Source organism: Micrasema longulum, unplaced genomic scaffold (assembly GCF_059751315.1).
Source record: "Micrasema longulum isolate JH-2025_06_02 unplaced genomic scaffold, ASM5975131v1 h1tg000678l, whole genome shotgun sequence".
NCBI lineage: Eukaryota > Metazoa > Arthropoda > Insecta > Trichoptera > Brachycentridae > Micrasema > Micrasema longulum.
This window is the reverse complement of record NW_028277874.1, coordinates 1,653,768-1,675,315: the sequence shown is the minus strand read 5'-3', so window position 1 is coordinate 1,675,315 and position 21,548 is coordinate 1,653,768. Positions and strand designations below refer to the sequence as shown.

The window sequence follows — 21,548 nt, the reverse complement described above, 5'->3', positions numbered from 1 at the left end:
GAGAAGGAAAACGTTTTTGAGAACGGAGCATGGGAGTCAAGGAATTCACATGGCCTATGACCTGTCATTGGCTGGTCTGCGAGCATTTGGACACACTCAAAACATTGTTAAATTAACTACTTGATAAATTGTAAAATTGTTTTTAGGCGTTGCCCAGTATTGGTTAAACCGGGTAAATCTCACCCGCATGATAAATGTTTCAGCTCTTACTTCACAAAAGTCAACAGATGGAAGAGTTGAAGAAATGTGGATGTTCAAACATAGGCAGAATAGTGAATGTTACGCAGTGTGTAAAGTGGCCGCTTCAACCAGCCAACGACAGGTCATAAGCCCTGTAAACGCCTAGACTCCCATATTCCCTTCTCAAAAATGTTTTTCCTCTCTTTTGCGACATATTTAAATAAGTTTCGGTTTCAGCCGAACATAGAACAGAAGCCGATATTCGGTTTCGGATGAAAATCTTGTTTCGTTCGGTCACCAAAAACTAGTAATCTGTTAGAAGAGACTTGAAGGCTGAATTCACTAGCATGTAACAGTCAGCGATGACTAAATATAATTTATTCTAAAGATTTTACTATAAACTAAATATATGTATAAAGTACAAACTTACAGTTCATAAATATTTAGATTTTTGGAGTTAATCGATTTCCAAACATCCATATGATTTTTTGCTAACGTAATTAATTAAATACCCGTGTGTGTATCTATTATCTATGACTGGGAAGTGTAAACATTCTAGTGGGTCTATAAATAATGTACGCTATTATTTCCTGTATTTTTAAATAACATCGACTTTATTATACGGGAAACAGAACGAATGAATGTTTTATATTTTTCTCCTTCAAACAAACAGACTAACTGAAAAATATTTCAAATATTAGTATTTAACTCAGCGTAATAATGCGCCAAGATATAGAGGAGCCCAAACGTAGGAAAACCATTCTATGACTATTGGGTATTAAGTTAGCTACAGTTCGCAGCAAAACAAAGGGCCGTACTCGAGAATCGCTAAATAGATATTAATTTGTATTGTAAATACTTTTAAATATGTACCTGTGCATTTATTATTGCAGGGTTATTCCAATTTATTTTTCTATAATTCGCCTATATTTATTTTAATATAACTGAAAATACATGTGTGTGTCTATTTATTTTATTCACAATATACTTATGTTACATTTATTGAGACAAAATCACAACTCCACGGAACCCAAGTCCCGTGTTGAGTTTGTTTGTTTGTCCGTTACATCTCCGAAACGGCGAGTCGTAGCGGCTTGAAATTTGGACACGTAATTTTAGATGCGATTTCAAGGTTAACGTTGCTATTTTCGAGTAAAATTTGAATCGACCTCTACTTGATAAAGACTCAAACTTTATATGGATGCCTAGTGCGGCCCCGACATATTGTCCGTAATCAACTGTCAATATTAACAGTAAACATACTTTAATTCACAAATTTATCCCCTAAATTGAGAAAAAATAGTATCTGAAGTAAATATGTTGATATAAGGAAAGTTTTTAAGCAACATAATACACGTGTCGGGACAATAAATGCCAAAAATCAATGTAAATCATTTAAAAATATTCGAAATCAATTACCTGTGAAAACTGACTCCTTTAACACCTTTGACGCTCCTACTGCTGCAACCAAACATACTGCAATTCACCATAGTCGATTTTTATTTATTATAACGTAAATATCAAATTTATTTACAAACAAAGTCAAGTACAGCTACAAAAGCATCCGATCGAACCGTTATGTGTATGATGTCAAGCAAAACAAAATGGCCACCAATTTGTTGCTAATAAACAAACCAACATCGCTTGCGTTCTATGAAACATAGTGATAGGGCTTCTCTATAGGTTCACGTATCATTACTCTGAGGTATCTAACCACTTATATTTCAGCAATAGAAGCCAAGCTGTTGTTCTTGGTGGTTTTCGATCTGAGTTTGCTGATATTTCCTCCGGAGTACCCCAGGGTTCACATTTGGGACCATTGTTTTACAATGCGTATCTCTATGATATTTATGTTGTATTTATAAGCGCAAGATTTTTGATGTACGCAGATGATAAAAAAATATACTTCAAAGTTAAGAATCCCCTTGACTGTTTTAAACTTCAAGATGATCTAAACCGTTTGACAGAATACTATTTGAAAAATCGTATTAACGTCAATGTATCAAAGTGTTTGCTTATTTCTTTTTCGCGAGGTCGACATCCAATCCCATATCATTATATATTATTAAACCAACCTGTTCAGAGAGTTGATACCGTACGCGATCTGGGTGTTATTCTTGATAGCAAACTTACATTTGAGAATCACTTCGATGACATACTGACCCGTGCACATAGAAACCTTGGTTTTGTACTTCGTACATGTCAGGTATTTAAAGATATCGCGTGTATTAAAATGGTCTACTTTGCTCATGTTCGCAGTTTGCTCGAGTATGCCTCTTCTGTTTGGTCTCCACAATATGTCACACATAAAGAAAAGTTTGAGAAAATTCAATGGACATTTCTTAGACATCTTAACTGGAGATGCAGGTATACCGATCTCAATTATATGTCTTCCTGCAAAAAACACCACTTGCTTACTTTAGAAGATCGCCGTCTACTGTTGGACATGGGGGTGCTTCATGACATACTCAGTGGACGCCTTGATAGTCCGGCTCTTTTGTCAGAGTTATCATTAAATGTCCCCGGCTACCGCACCCGTCACACGTCGAGCTCTCTATTTCATGTGCCAGCAGTTCGTACGAACTATGCCCAGAACTCTCCACTTATACGTTTTGCTAGTGAATATAATTTGAACTTTCCCCTTATTGATCCATTTGATTGTAAAAAAATAACATTTAAAATGCGCGTCTTAAAACATACTTTTTTGTCTTATACTTAGTTTCAATAATAAATTTTTATTTTATTAAATTGTATCTCTATTTCTTAATATTTTATATATATTTATATTTTCGATACCTGACACCCTCTTTCCAATATAACACCCACACACCCACCCTCTCACTCACTTACACTCACACAAACACACTAGTATGTATTGTACGTGTATTTAATGTATTTCTGTGGATATCTGTCATTGGTTTTATTCTCTGTATATGTTATTTGTTATATTTGTATTACTGTTGATATCCCCAATAAATAAAAAAAAAATAAAAAAATAGACTTTTTATGTCTACCGGTTTCGAGACGTGCCCGTCTCTTCGTCTCTCTTTCCTTGGTCTTTAAAACGGTTTTCGGGTATGTGGAGGCAGCGCATTCACTGGCACCGGTTTCTAAACAAAATGACGAACTCCACAATCTCCCTTTCAGTAATTAATAGTGTTTGCCAGAATCCAGAATACAATTTAATCACAAACTTGCATCACTCGTGGCCAAAGTGTGGAAAATTACGAGCGTTTATATTACTATGCAATACAAATCCGTACACGGGGTATTCATTCTGTACCTACTGTCTTTCTGTTCCATACATTATATTGTCGGCGCAAATTTAAAATGCTGTAAGGTACAAAGTGTTAATAGGAAAATATGGTATTTTATTTTATTTTTATTTTATTTTATTTTATTTTCTCATAAAAAAAACACATTATATAATGTATACAATAGTTTCAATGTGTTGGAAGAAATATACATATGCAATGTGTTTTTTTTTAAAATTTAAATTTTATTTATTGGGGATATCAACAGTAATATATGTAACAAAAATACAACAAATAAAATATACAGAGAATAAAACCAATGACAGATATCCACAGAAATACATTAAATACACCTACAATACATACTAGTGTGTTTGTGTGAGTGTAAGTGAGTGAGAGGGTGGGTGAGTGGGTGTTATATTGGAATGAGAGTGGACATGTGTGTAAATATTGCACAAGTGTCGAAAATACAAATATATTTAAAATATTAAGAATTAGAGATAAAATATAATAAAATAAAATAAAATAAGATAAGATAAAATAAGACTTTATTATTGAAACTAAGTATAAGACAAAAAAGTATGTTTTAAGACGCGCATTTTAAATGTTATTTTTTTACAATCAAATGGATCAATAAGGGGAAAGTTCAAATTATTTTCACGAGCAAAACGTATAAATGGAGAGTTCTGGGCCTAGTTCGTATGAACTGCTGGCACATGAAATAGAGAGCTCGACGTGTGACGGGTGCGGTAGCCGGGGACATTTAATGATAACTCCGACAAAAGAGCCGGACTATCATTTCAATTACATTATGAGACCTTTATATTTTATAGACCCAATAATTAAAAATTGGGTTGTTTTATAGGAGTATCCAATGCTCCATCCCCATTATACCATGGTTTGAAATCGCAAAGCAATCAACATTGAATTTCTCTCTAATATCAAGAATGAGAATAGGACATCGTCTCGTTGCCTCGCACTTATCGAGAATAGGCGTCTTTACTTCGGCAACGTGTCTTTGTGAAAATGACGATGAGACATTAGATCATCTGTTCTTCGACTATCCCCTCTACGACAGAAGCGAATTCCTTTAAAATATTTGTGAAGAATATAATACGTTCCCTCTTAACGTAAAATTTTTACTCGCCCAGAACGATTTGGATACTAATTTACTTCTGACTAAATTCTTAAGGACAAATAATAAAAATATTTGAATTTGTTTAACATTATTTGCCAAATTTAAATAATAAGTCTAATTGAATGTCCCTCTTTACTTTTGGCCCGAAATTTCATGTTATGTTTACGTTTAATTTAGATGGTAATAATATTTTACTGTCACATAACTCTCTCATACTGATTTTAACTACCTCACATTATATTATATTTTTTCGTGGGTATGGTTTTTTTTGTCGTTCACTGAAGCGTATATTCTTTAAATTTATTATTCTTGTTTCCAAGAGCCAAAATCACTCGCAAACGAGTGGAGGCGTAAAAAAATATATATATATATATATAAAAAAAACTGATTTTTCCCGCGAATTAAAATGCCATTTTCTTGGGCGCTTTTTACGTGTCTATTTAATTATTTGTCATTGGGAATTACTGATTAAATCCTATAATTGCATGCTAATGGTTGAATGAATGCTAAAATTTATTTGCGTGTACTTGAATTTGCGAAACAAAGAAAAGTCATTGGCACTCGCACATTTACATGTGACCTAGGTGTATGTATGTATATAATATTTGTGTGTTTACACGAGCACACATTTACACACACACAAGCAACATAACACTGGAATTGAGGGAAAATGTAACCCGAACAGTAAAGAGTTTTCTTTGTTTTTCAATACAATATTAATTCATTTTCTTGACCGTTCAGCTTTACGATACGATTAACCCTTTTCCGTGAAACAGTATGTAGTTTTTATTTTGGTATTTTACTTTATTTTTTTATTTATTTATTTCAAGAAAACAACGGTCATTACAAGAAAGATACAAAATTTACAAATAAACCAGAATTATAGGCCAATTGACGACCGTTTTTTTCAAAACACGACATTCGCTCGAAACACAATTTTTCAGGAGAGAGTTTTTTGTGATTCTCTTCAAATCGTGTGAATAATCTGTTTTAAAAATTAAACCTAACATAATCTAATTGAGAGTTTATAATTTTGGTTTTATATTTCATTAGCACTCAATATAAAATATCGAAATAGGGAAATATCACATACGACAGCCTCCGTGGTGTAGTGGTCAAGACGCTTGACTCACTCACGGAAGGTTCCGGGTTCGATTCCCGGTGAGAACACAAAAATGAAATGTGATTTTTCTCAAGCCTGGTTGTTCTGTGATGTAATTCACCACTGTAATGGGCCTCCTGGCTGGTTGTGGTGCAAAAAAAAAATACCGATAAAAATATATGAAATGGATTTAAAATAATTAATTGTATTTTCAAAATCAATATTGTGTGGAAATGTTTTCATACATAAATGTAAAAAAGAAATTCAATAAAAATACGTTCGGAGAAAAACGCTACGTGTTTGGCCTTGGTTGTTGTGACGTCAAGATTCGTGATTTTGTTCTACACAAATCTCAATGGCAGGAACAAATAAACATGAATCGTGACGTATTAGGGGCGTGGCCAATAGAATCGCTGTTTTCGCGGGAATTCAAAATTACAAATGTAAAAGTATTATTTATGCTCCTAATAATTAGCAAAAAAAAATTTTTTACTGAACAGTATTTCATAGACCTTTATTATTTTAAAAATGTAAAAAAAAAGTTATATTTCCCTATTAAGGATAATATATCGTTATTCAAAACATGATATTTTATTGTGTAAGACTTTGATATTTTTTAAAGCTGGTTTTTAATGTGTTTCGGGGTTTTTCAGGTACGATTACTCTACGCGTCTCCATACTGGCTATTTTATATATTTAAAAAAAGAAATCGCCATGTGGGGCTAATATCGTGTTTTGAAAAAACGATCCTCAATCAATTACAGTTGTGAATTACAGCATAGAACACCCAGGCTTGAGAAAAGTCGCATTTAAATGTTTTGTTCTCACCGGGAATCGAACCCGTAACCTTCCGTGCGCGAGTCAAGCGTCTTAGCCACTACACCATGGAGGATTTAATTTACACGGCATGATTTGTCATTTCAGCTATCGCCAACTGTTACATACTAAATGAAATGAACTAAACGATTTTACAGCGGAAAAAAAATAAAAACACTCGAAAAAAGAGTATGATACGACAATATTTTGAGTTTGTCAAATTTTTTGTAGACAAGGACTGGATTAACTCCCTAGGGAGTTGTTAATATTAACATATTACAACAGAGATGAAGAACATTTGAGAGAAGGTAATATAGAAGTCTAGGCATCTACCGGGCATATGACATGTGGCCAGATTACACACTGTGTAACATTCACCATTCTGCCCATATTCGAATATCTATATCCCTTCAATTCTGTCATCTGTTGATGTATGTGAAGTTTAAGAGCTGAAACCTTTATTCTTAATTAAACATAACGGTTCGATCGGATGCTTTTGTAGCTGTGCTTGGCTTTGTTTGTAAATAACTTGGATATTTACGTTATAATAAATAAAAGTCGACTATGGTGAATTGCAGTATGTTTGGTTGCAGCAGTAGGAGCGTCAAATGTGTTAATGGAGTTTTTATCGAGTAGAGGTCGACTAAGATTTTACTGGAAAATAGCAACGTTAACTTTGAAATCACGTCTAAAATGACGTGTCCAAATTTCAGGCCGCTACGACTCGCCAGACAAACAAACAAACTCAGCACAGGACTTTGGTTCCATGGAGTTGGGATTTATGTCTCAATAAATGTAACATAAGTATATTGTGAATAAAATGAATAAATAAATAAATAAATAAACATGTATTTTCAGTTTTATAAAATAAAGGCGAATTATAGAAAAATAAATTGGAATAACCCTGCAATAATAAATACACAGGAACATATTTAAAAGTATTTACAATGCAAATTAATATCCATTTGGCGATTCTCGACCTGAGTACGGCCCATTGTTTTGCTGCGAACTGTAGCTAACTTAATACCCAATAGTCATAGAATGGTTTTCCTACGTTTGGGCTCCTCTCTAGGTTACGCATTATTACCCTGAGGTTTTAATGGATATTACAAATTTTCACTTTGGTTATTTTCAAAATTAACCATTCAATTTATTAATTGGTTTAAGCGTGCATAGCTTCACTAGTGTTGGACATGTGCATGCTTAAATTAAAGGAAAATCTTGTGTTTTTTAAATTTTGTAAAATATGTATCTTTTTCTCCCCGAGATTCTTTTTTTAACATTTATTTTACTGTATTTACACAAAATTCTTAAAATACTTAACTAAATGGATTTATTCTTTGTTTTTTAGTTACAATCTTAAAAATGTTTTTTTATGAAATTAATAGAGGGTGTAAATTTGATTTCCAGTATCCTCTACATTCCACAATTCCGTACTGTAAGATCGATTGTATTATTTATTCTTATTGTTTATTTCCTAGTTGGATCCCAATGCCGGGAAGGAGTTTATGGGTTTTGTGGTCGCAGCCAACCCCTTCGGCCAGATGTTGTTTTCCCCCGTGATTGGACTTTGGGCCAACAAGAGTGGCTCCATCAGGATACCCCTCATCGTTACCCTTCTTCTCTTTGTGTTCGCCAGTGGGATGCACGCATTCCTCGAAGTGTTTGTCACCCACAAGAAGTATTGGATGCTGTTCTCTCGGCTCCTCATCGGAATAAGTTCAGGTATATTAATAATAGGATTGGGAGGGGCATGTAAAACTAGATGAGAACCGTTGATCTTTCATTTTCCTTTTTTTCCTCATCCTTATCTTATAGATGCCTTCAGATCTAATTGCTAGCCAGCACTCTCAATGCCAATCCCGCATCCTGTAGTTATGCCGAATAAAGCGGAAAGATCATAATCAAGAGCGACCCCAGGGGTTAAGGCTCTCCCGAGGCATCCGCAGCATGCATTCAACCCAGGTCCACCGCCGCACCCTCAAAACGCTTGTTAGGAGTCTGTTGCGTCCATTCTTGGACTTCAATGTTAGTTATGAAATCAAACCACCTTATTCCCGACATTCTCTTCAAGAACTTACTCCCAAAACACAGAAGTTTGGTTTTTTAAGTTTTGTTAAGGTGCCAGGATTCGCACCCATATAGGAGTACTGGCATTATACAATACTCGGCATTCACGTTTGACTGAGTTAGTTAACCTAGAGTTCCAGAGAGTACGAACCATCGATTGCAACTCAAGAAGCCTTGTTGAGAGTAACCTAACTCATTTGATCCACGTCCGCGCCCTAAGTGGCGCGCGTGGTATCTTCAGTCTCCCCAGACATCTGTCAGCAACCAACTCTTCATTTCTCGTTCTTCGGCCGCGAAAATCTGATGTCTTGTAAAGTAGACAAGCGTTGTTAAGGCCATATAAGTCCAGCCAGTCGTCTCGCCTCCACTTGATAGTTGTCATCAGAATAACCAAAATAACCTTATTAATTTAATAACTGTACTGCTTTGATGTTCCCAGCTTTCCCACCTGCGACACGGTTCCAATTCGAGAATGTACTAAATATTCGACAAATGTTAATATTATCTGGTCATGCGACACAAAATATCTTGCTGAAAATTTAATTTATCTTTCTGATCATGGTCTTTCGCTTCTCTCTTCTCAGGAGAGAACACTTTCCATTCCTCGATACAGCGCATAATTATTCAACAATCCCTTTTGTGTTCAAAGTGCTAGACTTTAGAATGAGCTACCTCTTCATATAAAAAAATGCACCTTCTCTGGCCACTTTCAAGAAACGCCTGAAACATTGCTATATATCCTTAGAACCCTAACTTCCCTTCATTTTGTTATTACGTTTTATTTTTTTGTATTTTCTATTCCTTCTTTCTTTCCTTGTTCCTCTTCCTATCTCCTTCCAAACTCATTACCTGAGTTCACATTCCTCATCCTTTAATATGCATAACATCTATGAATCGGGTTGTGGTCCCGTGGCTAGTGTCTCGGACTCACGGACCAAAGTTCCGTGGTTCGAATCCTACTCTACCCCAACTCGATTCCAATTTTCTAATAGTGAGTTATTTACAACTCGTTGAAAATGGCTCTCAAAATTAAATATTTGGGTAAATCATAAGAACGCAAATATTTCTTTTTTTCTTAAAAAAAAAAAAAAACATAATTTACTTTCATTTCAGTTTTTATGTGCAAGCCTTGCAATCTCCCAATTGAAAAAGAGCTGTTATTATTAATTAATTAGATTTTTTATGGATGTATCTTTTAATATATATTTTGTTTTTTAGTATAAACTTTTGACCAATCTGTTTTTTTGGTTAGCTAGAAGATATTGCTTTTATCATTAAGTCCACCGAAGTATTTATTTTTTGTACTCAAAGATTAAAATAAAAGAAGGTCTCAGCACAATGCTCGTACAAGGTTTTTTTATATAAATATTTTAATTAAGGGAACCAGTTTCAACTTGTAAAAACTTACTATTAGAAAATGGAAATCAAAACAGAGCACTTGTAAAAGTGACTAAATCTTACTCTGGATTTTAGCATCAAGGAGAAGAAGGAGAAGCCATAATCAATTGCTTTTTTCCTTGAAGTATTTTATATAAAACAAAACGTGGAGTTTTACAAAAAATTGGTCTAGATTGATTTAATTTGTATAGAACAATAGTTGATTTTTGTATTATAGTTTTAACATAACAAGGCCACAATCGACTATCCCGCCAGATCCTCAAACAATAGTTAGAGCAGTCAGAAAGAACACACCTATTGCAGTAAATATGAATAAGCCTTGTGCATAATAAACAACTCCCATTAACTCTCCCTTCACGGTGATGTGTAGCTGTAACATAGCATCTAATAACGTTTATATCTCTGTAAAAATAATAAATACTGGGTTAAGATTATCGGTATTCCTTTATTACACATTTACGTAATTAATGAAAGAATTTATTATTAAATAATAAATACTTATTGGGTACAGAAAAAGCATTTTGTCAGAAATTGGACATAAATCAAGCTTACTAATGTGTTGCAAGTCGCGGTGTACGAAGTTAAAGACTACCAAGTATATGATTGTCTCACTCACTCTTTAATTCTCACTCTCGATACTATAGGTATATTCGCGTGTGAGAGAGACAATTCCATGCGTAACGCAGGCCAGCTTATACCACTGCCACCGTACGCCAGTTGCTCTCAGAGCTCCATTAAGGGTGGTCTGTTTGCTCGCGCTGTGAGCGTTAGCAAATGGTTTTTACATGTTTTTAGCGATTATATTTCAAATATTATCACTTTTGACTTCAAATACAGTTGATTGAAACAGTAGGGAAATATCAATTTTAACATTTTAAAAATAATAAGGGTCTATGAAATACTGTCCAGTAAAAAACAGAATTTTTACTACTTATTAGTAGTTTAAAAAATATTTTTCAATATGTAAATTTGAATTCCCGCAAAAACGGTCATTGCATTGGCCCCGCCTCTATTACGTCACGATTTGTGTTAGTTATCAACTTTGTTCCAAACCATTCAAATTTTTATAGAACATCGTCACGAATCTTGACGTCACAACTATCGATGCCAAACATGTCGCGTTTCTAGTTATATTATATATTTTTTATTTTCTTTTTCAAAGTTATATATGAAAACATTTCTCCACAATATCCATTTTGATTTTGGAAGCACAATTATTTTTTCTAAATCCATTTCATATATTTTTATCAGTTTTCGTAGTACGTGATATTTCCGTATTGCCTATGAATGTTTGAGTTTTCAGATTTTAAATTCCCCATTTTTGTAAGTGTATTGACTACACACCACCGAAACGCGCAAATTTTTTCAGCACAGTAAAGGAAGGGTTAAAAAAACAAACATTTGTGTTGGCATGGCATTGTGGTATGAACACAATAATAGAAAATGTGTTACAATAGTAAAGTATCTATCTATATTGGATTTGAATGGTGTATCGGACATTTCATGTTTATTGGACTTCTGTTCATACCACTCCTTAGATTATTATTGATCAATGAAATCAATTAATTTAACGAGGTTTTTATTTATTCTTATTTTTGTTTATTTAACTTTTTATATATACATGTCACAGGCGGGTCCTGGCCAAACACATTAGTGGTGCTTTTTCTTACATTTTGTAAACTTTTACGCTAGACGCTAACGCTAAACCCACCATTGTTTTTGTTTGCATGCTGTTTTATACGCACAATATATGCATGAGAATGCTCATTTTTCGTGTGTAAAAATGTTTGTATTTTCAATGTTCTACAACAATCGACATTATTTGTTTTTGGTGGATCCCAATCAGATTCTTTCCTTGAACTCCTTAAAATTTCGACCTATTTATTTCTTTTCACTGAATTTTGGGGCATGTATAAATAATATTAACTCTCGTTTATTATATTTAAAAAAACATATTCTTATCAATGCACCCCTGTAAATAAGAAGAGCTTCGCATTTGTGCTGTTGGTGTAGTTTGACATTTACAGAAAATAATATTTATGTTTGAATAATTATTGTTTTAAGCTTTGTTAATCACTCATGAACAAATATTTTTCAATGAAAAGTTACACAATTATTGTTACAATGTTTTTCCCACAGGTTCTTACGCAATTTCATGACACATGCAGGCATTTTGGTTTAGATTCTAAACATCACGCATGGTTGGCGGTCGAAGAACGACAAAATACGCGTTGGGCATGAGTTAATTGTCATAATTTTTTAGGGCTCAGGGCATGTATATGTGTATTAATATGTCAATGGTAAAGCTGTATGTTCTTTCTTGAAATACTATTTAATCAAACCATGACACCGTTGTGAAAGACAGAGAGGATAGAATGCCTCTTTTGTCTGTCTTTGCATACTGACCTCGCTTCCTCTAGGCTCTCTTCTCATGGAATGTAATGAGGAAACAACAGAAATAAAGAAACTAATATCAGCATGCAAATGCAATATTAGGAAAAGTGCCGAATTGTACAGCATATATGAAGCCTCTAGTATCTCACATTACCCATAAAAATGCTTAGGTTTAGATGGGCTGGACACGTACAAAGAATGCCTGATGCGCGAGTAACTAAGAGAATCATAACTGGACATCCAGGGGGTAAAAGAAGGAATGGAAGACCCCGGCTGAAGTGGGAGGATGACGTAAAAAAAGATGCAGCACGGATTCTACAAGTTGCAAATTGGAAAATGACTGCTGAGAACAGGCAAAAGTTGAAGGAGAAAATTTGGGCTGTAGCTCCATCGAAGAAGATTACGTAGACTCATGTGACATCATAACCACACAACAGTCAAACATAGTAATTTTGCAATAATGAAGTCTTATATTTTGGTGTTACAATCATAATTTTCTGTTACAGCAAACACGGTGGCGGCACGATCGTATCTTTCTGCAGCAACTCGCTTGAATGAGCGCACCGGCGCCATCGCCATGATCTCACTAGCGCAAGTCCTCGGGTTTGTCGTCGGCCCGATCCTGCAGGGCGTCGTCACCCTGCTCGGTGAAGAAGGGTTTGCCATATACGGCGGTCTGAGGATGAACATGTTCACAGCCACTGGCTGGATGAACGTCATGCTCGGATTGATCAACTTGTCTTTATTCCTTCCGTTCTACTTCCAAGAGCACAAGATCGCCGCCAAAGAACTGATGTTGCATAAAGGACTAGAAACCGGTAAATTATCATTTTTTATCATCGTATTTCATTTGAAACTTTGTAACTCCAAAAGCAGGTTCATCATTGGTACTGACATCTAATATGAAATTATTTTTTATTTTAGAAAAAGAGGCGTGGAAATCAATCAAACCCGACTACTTGGCGTGCTGGACACTTATTGTCGCATTCTTCGTTCTCGTATTCAACTTTGTCCTCCTCGAAACCCTCGGAACATCTTTAACAATGGACCAATTCGCTTGGGACAAGACAAAATCTTTATATTACATGTCGATAATCATGAGCGTCGGTGGAGTGATCGCTTGCGTTGTGTTTGCGATTACGAATCCAATGACCAAGATATTCGCCGAGAGAAAGCTGATGCTGTGGGGTGGTTTTTTCGTAACGATGATGGCAACTGCGACCCTTCTTCCGTATGGCACCGATCCTCCTCAAATGGCCATACCGCAGAACCTCACCCTGAGCGCTTTGACCGAGTTGGGACACAGTTTAAACTTTACAAATTACACGATGGAACAGATTGTATCGAATTTGACGAGACCAGGGGAAGAGCTTCTGGGATGTCCCGTTACACAAACTTGGTGTGAATATACCCCAGCATTGACAGTTACTCAACTTTGTGTGGCGTATGTATTGGCTTCCATTGGATATCCCTTAGGAATATTGCTCATCGCGACAATATTCTCAAAGATCCTGGGACCCAGACCTCAGGTAATAAAACCATCATTTAAATACTTTTAAAACATTTGCTTAGCTCTCAAACATTTCAACTAATGTTAGTAAATATTAGCATATAACCATTTACTGACTTTGTTATGTTTACTGGTCTCGAGATGTACCCAAGACAGACGTGAAATTGTAATATTAATATTAGAGAGCATGTGTGAAACAATAATAATTTTTCAGAGTTTGCAAATCATTTAATAACTTCAAACCCCTTCGTACTTTGATCGTAATGTACCTATTCCTACAATGTACCCATAATCAATATATTGACAGTCACATATCAATATATTTATGAAAACTTGATGTATGTACATAAAAATATTGATGATTTTAGGAGAAACAGAGATTTCCATAGGTTCAACACTAGAAATAAAGATATGTTAATTGTGCCCACTACTAGACTGCAAAAAATTAATAATTCTTTTCCCTCAAACTGCATACGATTCTACAACAATGTACCTTGAAATTCAGGCTTTGCCAACAAAAAGCACAGGCTGTTTGGAAAGAGCTATTATAGAGTCGAAGAATATTTGCAGGACAAGACAGCTTGGCATTAGATTAATATTTATTGATTTTAGTTAGATAATTTAAATTGTGTTGTTGATTTAAATTTATTTCATTTGTTAGGTTTGATTTACTAATTGTTGAATTATGTTACATACTTATAATTTAATTGACGTTTTTGAGAGATTCAATGAATCCTATGTAAAGAATAATATACTAATACCAGCGATCATTAATTTGTAATATTATACGAAGGAATAAATTAGTCTTATGCTTTGGGTGTTAGTTCAGGAACTATAAAATATTGCAGTACTACCTATTAAATAAATATTTCAAGTCGACCTTATCAGCAATCGAATCTCATGCATGGTAGACAAATGTGTTAAAATAATCTTAAAATATGAAAAGTAAAATTATAAGTTTACGGATAATAATTCTGTATCCAGGCGGATACAAATACAGACTAGATGGCTGGACACTCTTAGGTAAAAAAACCTGATAAAAGAAGTTATTTACAACTCGTTGAAAATGGCCCTCAAAATTAAATATTTGGGTAAATCATAAGAACGCAAATATTTTTTTTTTCTGTAAAAAAAAAAAAAAATATTGACCGGAGAATAGTCTGCCTTGTAGTGTAGTGGCTGGCACGTTAACCTACCATGCTGGAGGTCCCGGGTTCAATTCCTGATAGAGTGGGCGTGAAATATTGGTTTTAAAGGTGGTTTACACTGCATTATTTCATTGTTCCTGGACTGGCACCCGGAGCGTAAAACTTATGACCTTACTTATTTATTTTTATTTATTCATATTTTTCTCTTACAAACTATAATTAATAATAAAAATTATGTGACCTCACTGGGGTTACCCGTGCCGAGGACACTTAACAATATACTTTTTTAAAATTACATTTGAGAATAAAAAAAAGAAGACTAACTTAAAAAACATTAACGTGATAATTTACAAATATTCAGACAGTTTTAAAAACAAGGTATTTATGTACATCCATATTATTTATATTACAAAAGACACAATGAAAATAACAAAAACCTAACATAAGCTATACACTTGTGGAGCGGTTGATTTAATATTGGTTTGGGCGAATGAGATAATCCATTTTACTTCTACCTAGCTTCACTATCCATTTTTTTATAGCCTTTTTAAACATTTTCTTGTTACTAATTGTTTTAATAGATAGTGGAAGTAGGTTATAGATTTTAATTGAACAATACTCGAAATCTCTTTGTCCGAATGATGTTTGTATTTGTTTAAGTTGTCTTTGTGTTGAGGATCTATCTAGTGATTATATTATTTGTTTGTGATGTATTGTAGGGGTTATGTCTTTCATTTGAGTAAGAGTAGTTTTTGAATCTGTAAGTGAGTATTGTTTTAGCGTATAATTGTTTTGGTGTCATAAGTTGTGATTTGTGGAATATTTCTTCAGTAGATGTCTGTATAGGGACTCTGAGTATTATTTTAGTTATGGATGTTTGTGCCATATTACATTACACATAATAAAGCCTTATGTTGCTTCTATGTAGTTTGGTTTACTGGAGTTGTCTTGTTTACGGATTAAGCCGTCAATATGTTAAGTTTTGTTATTATGGATAACTTATATAGTACTATTTTCGTAATATAATACCTCAAGGGCACTTTACAAAATTATTATTTAAATAAATAAATTGAATTTATACTTGAAACATGCTACGGATTTATTCAAATGGTTTAGAGAACAAGTGGGTTATAGGTCTTTTCCAAAATATCACTTTACTCTCACGTTCTCACTTCTATCCATTAGTTAAATGATATTGATTGCACCATCTATTAGTTTCATTTAAACCCTCTATTGTAATGCAACTTCTTACATCGATCTTTTATTTAGATAAAATAAGATAGGTGACAAATCACTGATTGTTTTGTGCATCCTTATGTTATCAGTTCAGTTTTTAATTAAAAATCATTAATTATTAGCAGAAGAATACATGCATACACTTTTTTTATTTAAAAAGAATTAAGTAGGTACCTATCTTTTATACTTACTGTTAAAAATTAAATAAAGTTACGTTAAATAAAAAGGTGTATATAAGATGGAGGGTAGCAGATGCTTACTCAACCGCTATACTACCCTAAAAATGCCGGCATGATAACTCTTTTCATCAGACGAACAATGTAAGACAGTAATAATATTATAGTACAATAAGAACATCATTAAAAAACACACATAGACAACAATATAGAATCAACATTTGATTTACATGAAACAACCTAATCAAACAATTGAAAAATCATCAACCAGTCTAAGAAAAATCTAGTACTCTCTTGAAAATTAATTTTGTCCTTGAGAGCTTAATACGCTCTTCCAAAACATTAAACACTCTCGGTGTGAATATTATTTTTTTACCGGGGAACGTAAAAACTATTCTGGTTATTTATAACTTACGGTTTTAACCAACCAAAAATACCACTGGATTGTTTAGAGTAAAAATATAGATAATTTAAAACTAATATCTTCTATAAAAATAATGAGCTCTCAGTCCCTATTACAAATTTATGCAATGAAAACATTTTTGTAAAATGTTGAGGTTATGCTGCATTGTAGTGCAATATGTATTCTAAATATAAAAATATGTCAAAAATGAGCCAAAAATGTTTACAAATGCAAAGAAAAATTTAAAGATTTTTTGGAATAATTCTTTAAATTACTGTAAATCTTAATAATTTTTTTTCTTTTCAGGGTGTCTGGATGGGCTTCCTGACGGGTGCTGGCTGCTTGTCTCGTGTCATGGGACCAGTGTTTGTAGGTTACGTTTACTCCCGCCTCGGACCTATCTGGACCTTCTCCATAACAACCGGTGTCATGATAGTGTTCATGATATGGTTGCAGATAGTTAACAAAAGACTCATTCCACCCGAACTAGACGACAAACCCGCCACGGAAATGCAAGAACTTAACGGGAACAAACAAAATGGCTTCCATAAAAAGTGACTGAACAACTACTGGTGATCGGTTGGGTTTAATAATTCTTAATTATATGACATGTGAATTTACGGTGACAACCAAAATTAAAATGGAAATTGTTTTATATTTTGATTTGCACCGCAATGTGCCATGAGGCCAATTGTGCTCGAGGCAAGCGTCGTCACCCCATTGTGTTTGGATTGCTGACGCTTGCATATTAAAAATAATAGAAATCATAGTTTTTATACTTTTTGATACATTATATTAAGGTGAAAAGGCAGTTGATATTTTCGCTAGGTTTTGTATAAAATTGGAAATGTGGTTTTCAATTTTGTTTACTTAAAATTAATGTACAATTAACAATAACTTTACTATATCGCCTCGTTTATATTGAGATATTTAGCTTAGTAGGTGTAAGTAAAATTATGTATAATATTGAAAGGGATTTTATCTAAAGAGAACAATATCTTAGCAAAGACGGAGAAAACAACATCGATATAAAATATCTCAACTGAGCCAAATTGAATTATTAGGGAATGTGGAAGTCTAAAAGGATATTGTTATGAAACTTCACAGAATAATGAGAAGCACCGTGATAATGTGAAATCACATGTAACTAGTTATACAACTTCCTATCATAGGACATTTTCACATTTTAAAATATTATTTTAATATCAATGGTAACGGTATTATTATTTTTTCCATGCGACTTCGGATATACTTTCAACAGTGGTTTAAAATAAGCATATTTTGAATTACCCGTAAACGGGACGTTTCTCTTCCTATGAGACAAATGGCACGTAATATTACCCCACCATACTTGTACGCAATGTATGTTAAAACCCACTTGACATTTATTTTAGTTATCTGTATAATTAGATTTTTTTAATTTGCTGTAAATTTTTTATGTATTTTCAGCATTGTTCTCGATTTGTGAAAATACCCTATTGTGGAGAATGGTGAATGTTAACTTAGCAAATGACGGTCATTAGTCCTGAATATAACTAGATTTCCTTAATTATCAGCCCTCTCTTGTCCAATGGTAAACACAAGCCTCCTCCTTTTATCTCCACATCTCCCTATCCTGAGCCAACCGCATCCGACCACTTCTTGCAACCTGTCTTATGTCATCAGACCACCTTGCCTGAGGCCTGCCGACACTTCTTCTGCCTGGGGTCACTATCCCGGGACATTTTTGGCCTTGCTTCATTTATGGTTGGCAACCCTGTGGACATAGATGAGATACTAGATTTCCTTATTCCCTAATAATTTCTTCATCTCGGTTGAGACATATACCAATTTGATATATTTCCTTCGTCTCTGTTGAGTTATCAATTAAAAAAATCTATTTTATTCCTACTCCATTCAAGAAAAATGTAATTGGCTAGGTAGTTTTTTTTTTTTTAAAGAAATATGACTGATTATTAAAAAAATATATATTTTTTATAAGTAGATAGTAAAACTTCGGTTAATATTGTGCATCAATGTTTTCTAGCACTTTGTAATTTTCTATGTTAACAATTAATACCTACCAATTAATGTAATCATTGATTATGTTGTAGTTAATCATAGTTAAGAAACATAATAAATCAACTATTTGTTGCTTATTTTGCTAAATTATGTGACAAATACATTTTATCTGTCTCGTGGTCAACTGGTCAGCTCGTTTGCCTACCATACAAGATGTCTTGGGATCGATTCTCGACATGAAATATTTATTTAAAAAAGTGTTTTTACTCTGGAATATTCCATAGTCTCCGGACTGGCATCTGAAGCGTAAGACGGATCATCTCACCTTCATGAAAAAAAGATCAAGTTCCACTGCAGTTGGTGTAACAATTAGGGAATAATGAATGAATGAATTAAAATAACTTAAAAAATACTTTAAAAATATTAACTGAAGTTACTTAAACCCACCTTAAGGTCATCTCTGTTTTGTATATTCATGTTTTATACTTTAATTTATATATTCTATGTGTAATCTCAACGTTTGCATTTTATTATTAAGTTTAGTTTTTTTATGTACATCTTAGCCATTTTTAATGAAAATAGGTTCTTAAAAATGAAGCAAAGGTTACGATGTCCATTCTTTGAAAGTTTGTCAAATATTGACGATAATTATTAGATTATTTTTTTAAGATTAGATTAGCCTTATTATTATATAGTAAAGGCTCAACATATATTTTAAACTATCTTTTAATTTATGTAGCTTATATTTTTTATCTAATTGCCTTATCAGTTATTCATACATATTTGTTTTGTTATCTTTCATACAAATATGCACTGCCTCTTCCTCCTCCTGGCTGAGTGTCCCATTTACTTGGGGCCAGTTCTCCTAGTCCTCAGTCTACACTTCAGACTAGGATATTCGTTGATTGGTTTGTTTTTACAACCGGTTGTCACCTGACGCCGAGACAGTCACCCCTCTTGCTAACTGGGGCTTAGGATGCCACCGTTGGCTATTGCCCCTCCGCTGCCATCCTCAGCACGACGTCCTGCCCGGCACCGCTGTCTCCCAACAGCCCGTAGCCCGAAGTATTTCCGGGTGGCCTGAGAGAAGATTTGCGCCCCTTCCACCTGTTACGCTGTACTAATGCGCTTTATCTTCCGCCATCACAGCCGTTGAGGTCTTCACTCGTAGCCCTGGGCAAGTGATCGCGTTATTCCCCGTTATACCTTATATCCTTTTTTTAATTTTTTAAAATTAGTACGCCATTCATCATTTAAGGCACATGCGAATTCAGTGGAATCTCTATATTTGTCAACCCCCATATTTCTTATATTCGATAATCGTCACATTTTGATGACATGTCAGTATTTTCCGTATTCGTTGTCACTCCCACCGCCAGCACTGACATGATCAGAATTGGAATTACTATTGGATGTTTTGTTTTAATTGATAGCAGATCTTGTTCTTAACATTAACCTTCCTCCACTTACACTTCTACCAATAATACATATATCTATTTAGTACAAAAAAGTTCAAGTTAAAACAACATTTTTTTCTTTTTTGTTTATTGGAAACAGATTAATTGAATTTCAGTTATTTCTTATGAAAAATTCTTTCTGTATTCATCATATATTATTGTCACAGATATTTAACAAATATAGAAATTCCACTGTATATGCTTCACAGCATAGTACATTTCTGTACGCCATTTTACATGAGCAATCTTTGCATAAATTAAACAGTAATATTTTTGGACGATGTTGTTATGGGCTGATAAAATAATTGTTAATTCCGTCATTTTGATGAAAAATTATTATGAACATTTTAATACACATATTTACAACTTTTCTGTATTTTATACTCGCAGGATAACCACAATAATATTTATAAGTTAGTGTTTCCATTTTTTATAGTAAATGTCTTCTGTTTCGTGTTTTGATGTAAATATTGTGTACTTACCAAGATTATTATTTAGAAAAATAACACGATATGTGCAGTGATGAATTTATTTTCAAAATTATATAAGTTTTGTTTGTATGTAAAAATACGTATCATTGTGATATTACATTGCCGTTTGTTGGAACTATACAATATATTTCAATGAAATTGCCTTAATTTTATAATTATACTAAATTTATATGTTAGAATTTTTTATATATTGGAAGTAAATGTTATTTTTATAGTAATTGTGTTCGTAGATATATAGATTTATTTTCTTATTTAGATACGTAAGGTTGTTACCAAATTTATGTGCCACTTATTGCATATATTGCAATATAAATGTCAAAAATCACTTTAAAATATTTTATTTACCCACATAATGGCCATTTTTATTATTAGTGTGAAAAGGTGCAAAACAACAATAATGACTCTTGTTGGCATTTCGTAAAACAGTCTCAGTTGAAAATGCAAGAATTTTGTTTATTTTTTACATATATTTTTGAAAGGATGCATGAAAAATATTTTTTATTACTGGCCAACTGGCCAAATTTAATTTCTATATATTTAATTATTTCATTTTTTATCCACTAATCTTAGTTTCAACACGTTCGCGGCTATGGTGACTATAGCCGACAAAATCAAGTCTCTCACCTAGGAAATTGTGGCTATAGCTGTCAGTCCTGAAGATATTGGTTGGGAAAAGATGAAAACTAAAATAATTACATGGTAGGAAAAGATATTGTGTCCCTATAAAAAATAGTCAGCAACAAAAGTGTGCAAGTATGTTAGTCAAATGAGATC

General features: G+C 33.6%; 1 protein-coding gene across 1 annotated transcript in view; it reads left to right on the top strand.

The window, feature by feature from the left end:
• The window catches only part of Cln7 (CLN7/MFS domain-containing 8), a 58,014-nt gene extending 40,434 nt beyond the window's left edge, over window positions 1-17,580 (top strand). The window contains exons 3-6 of the mRNA XM_088229493.1: window positions 7,972-8,215; window positions 12,859-13,170; window positions 13,277-13,881; window positions 17,132-17,580. Of these exons, the coding sequence (XP_088085619.1) occupies window positions 7,972-8,215; window positions 12,859-13,170; window positions 13,277-13,881; window positions 17,132-17,383 (1,413 nt within the window). The 3' untranslated portion in view covers window positions 17,384-17,580. The remainder of the gene's footprint in view (window positions 1-7,971; window positions 8,216-12,858; window positions 13,171-13,276; window positions 13,882-17,131) is intronic.
• The last annotated feature ends 3,968 nt before the right edge of the window (window positions 17,581-21,548 follow it).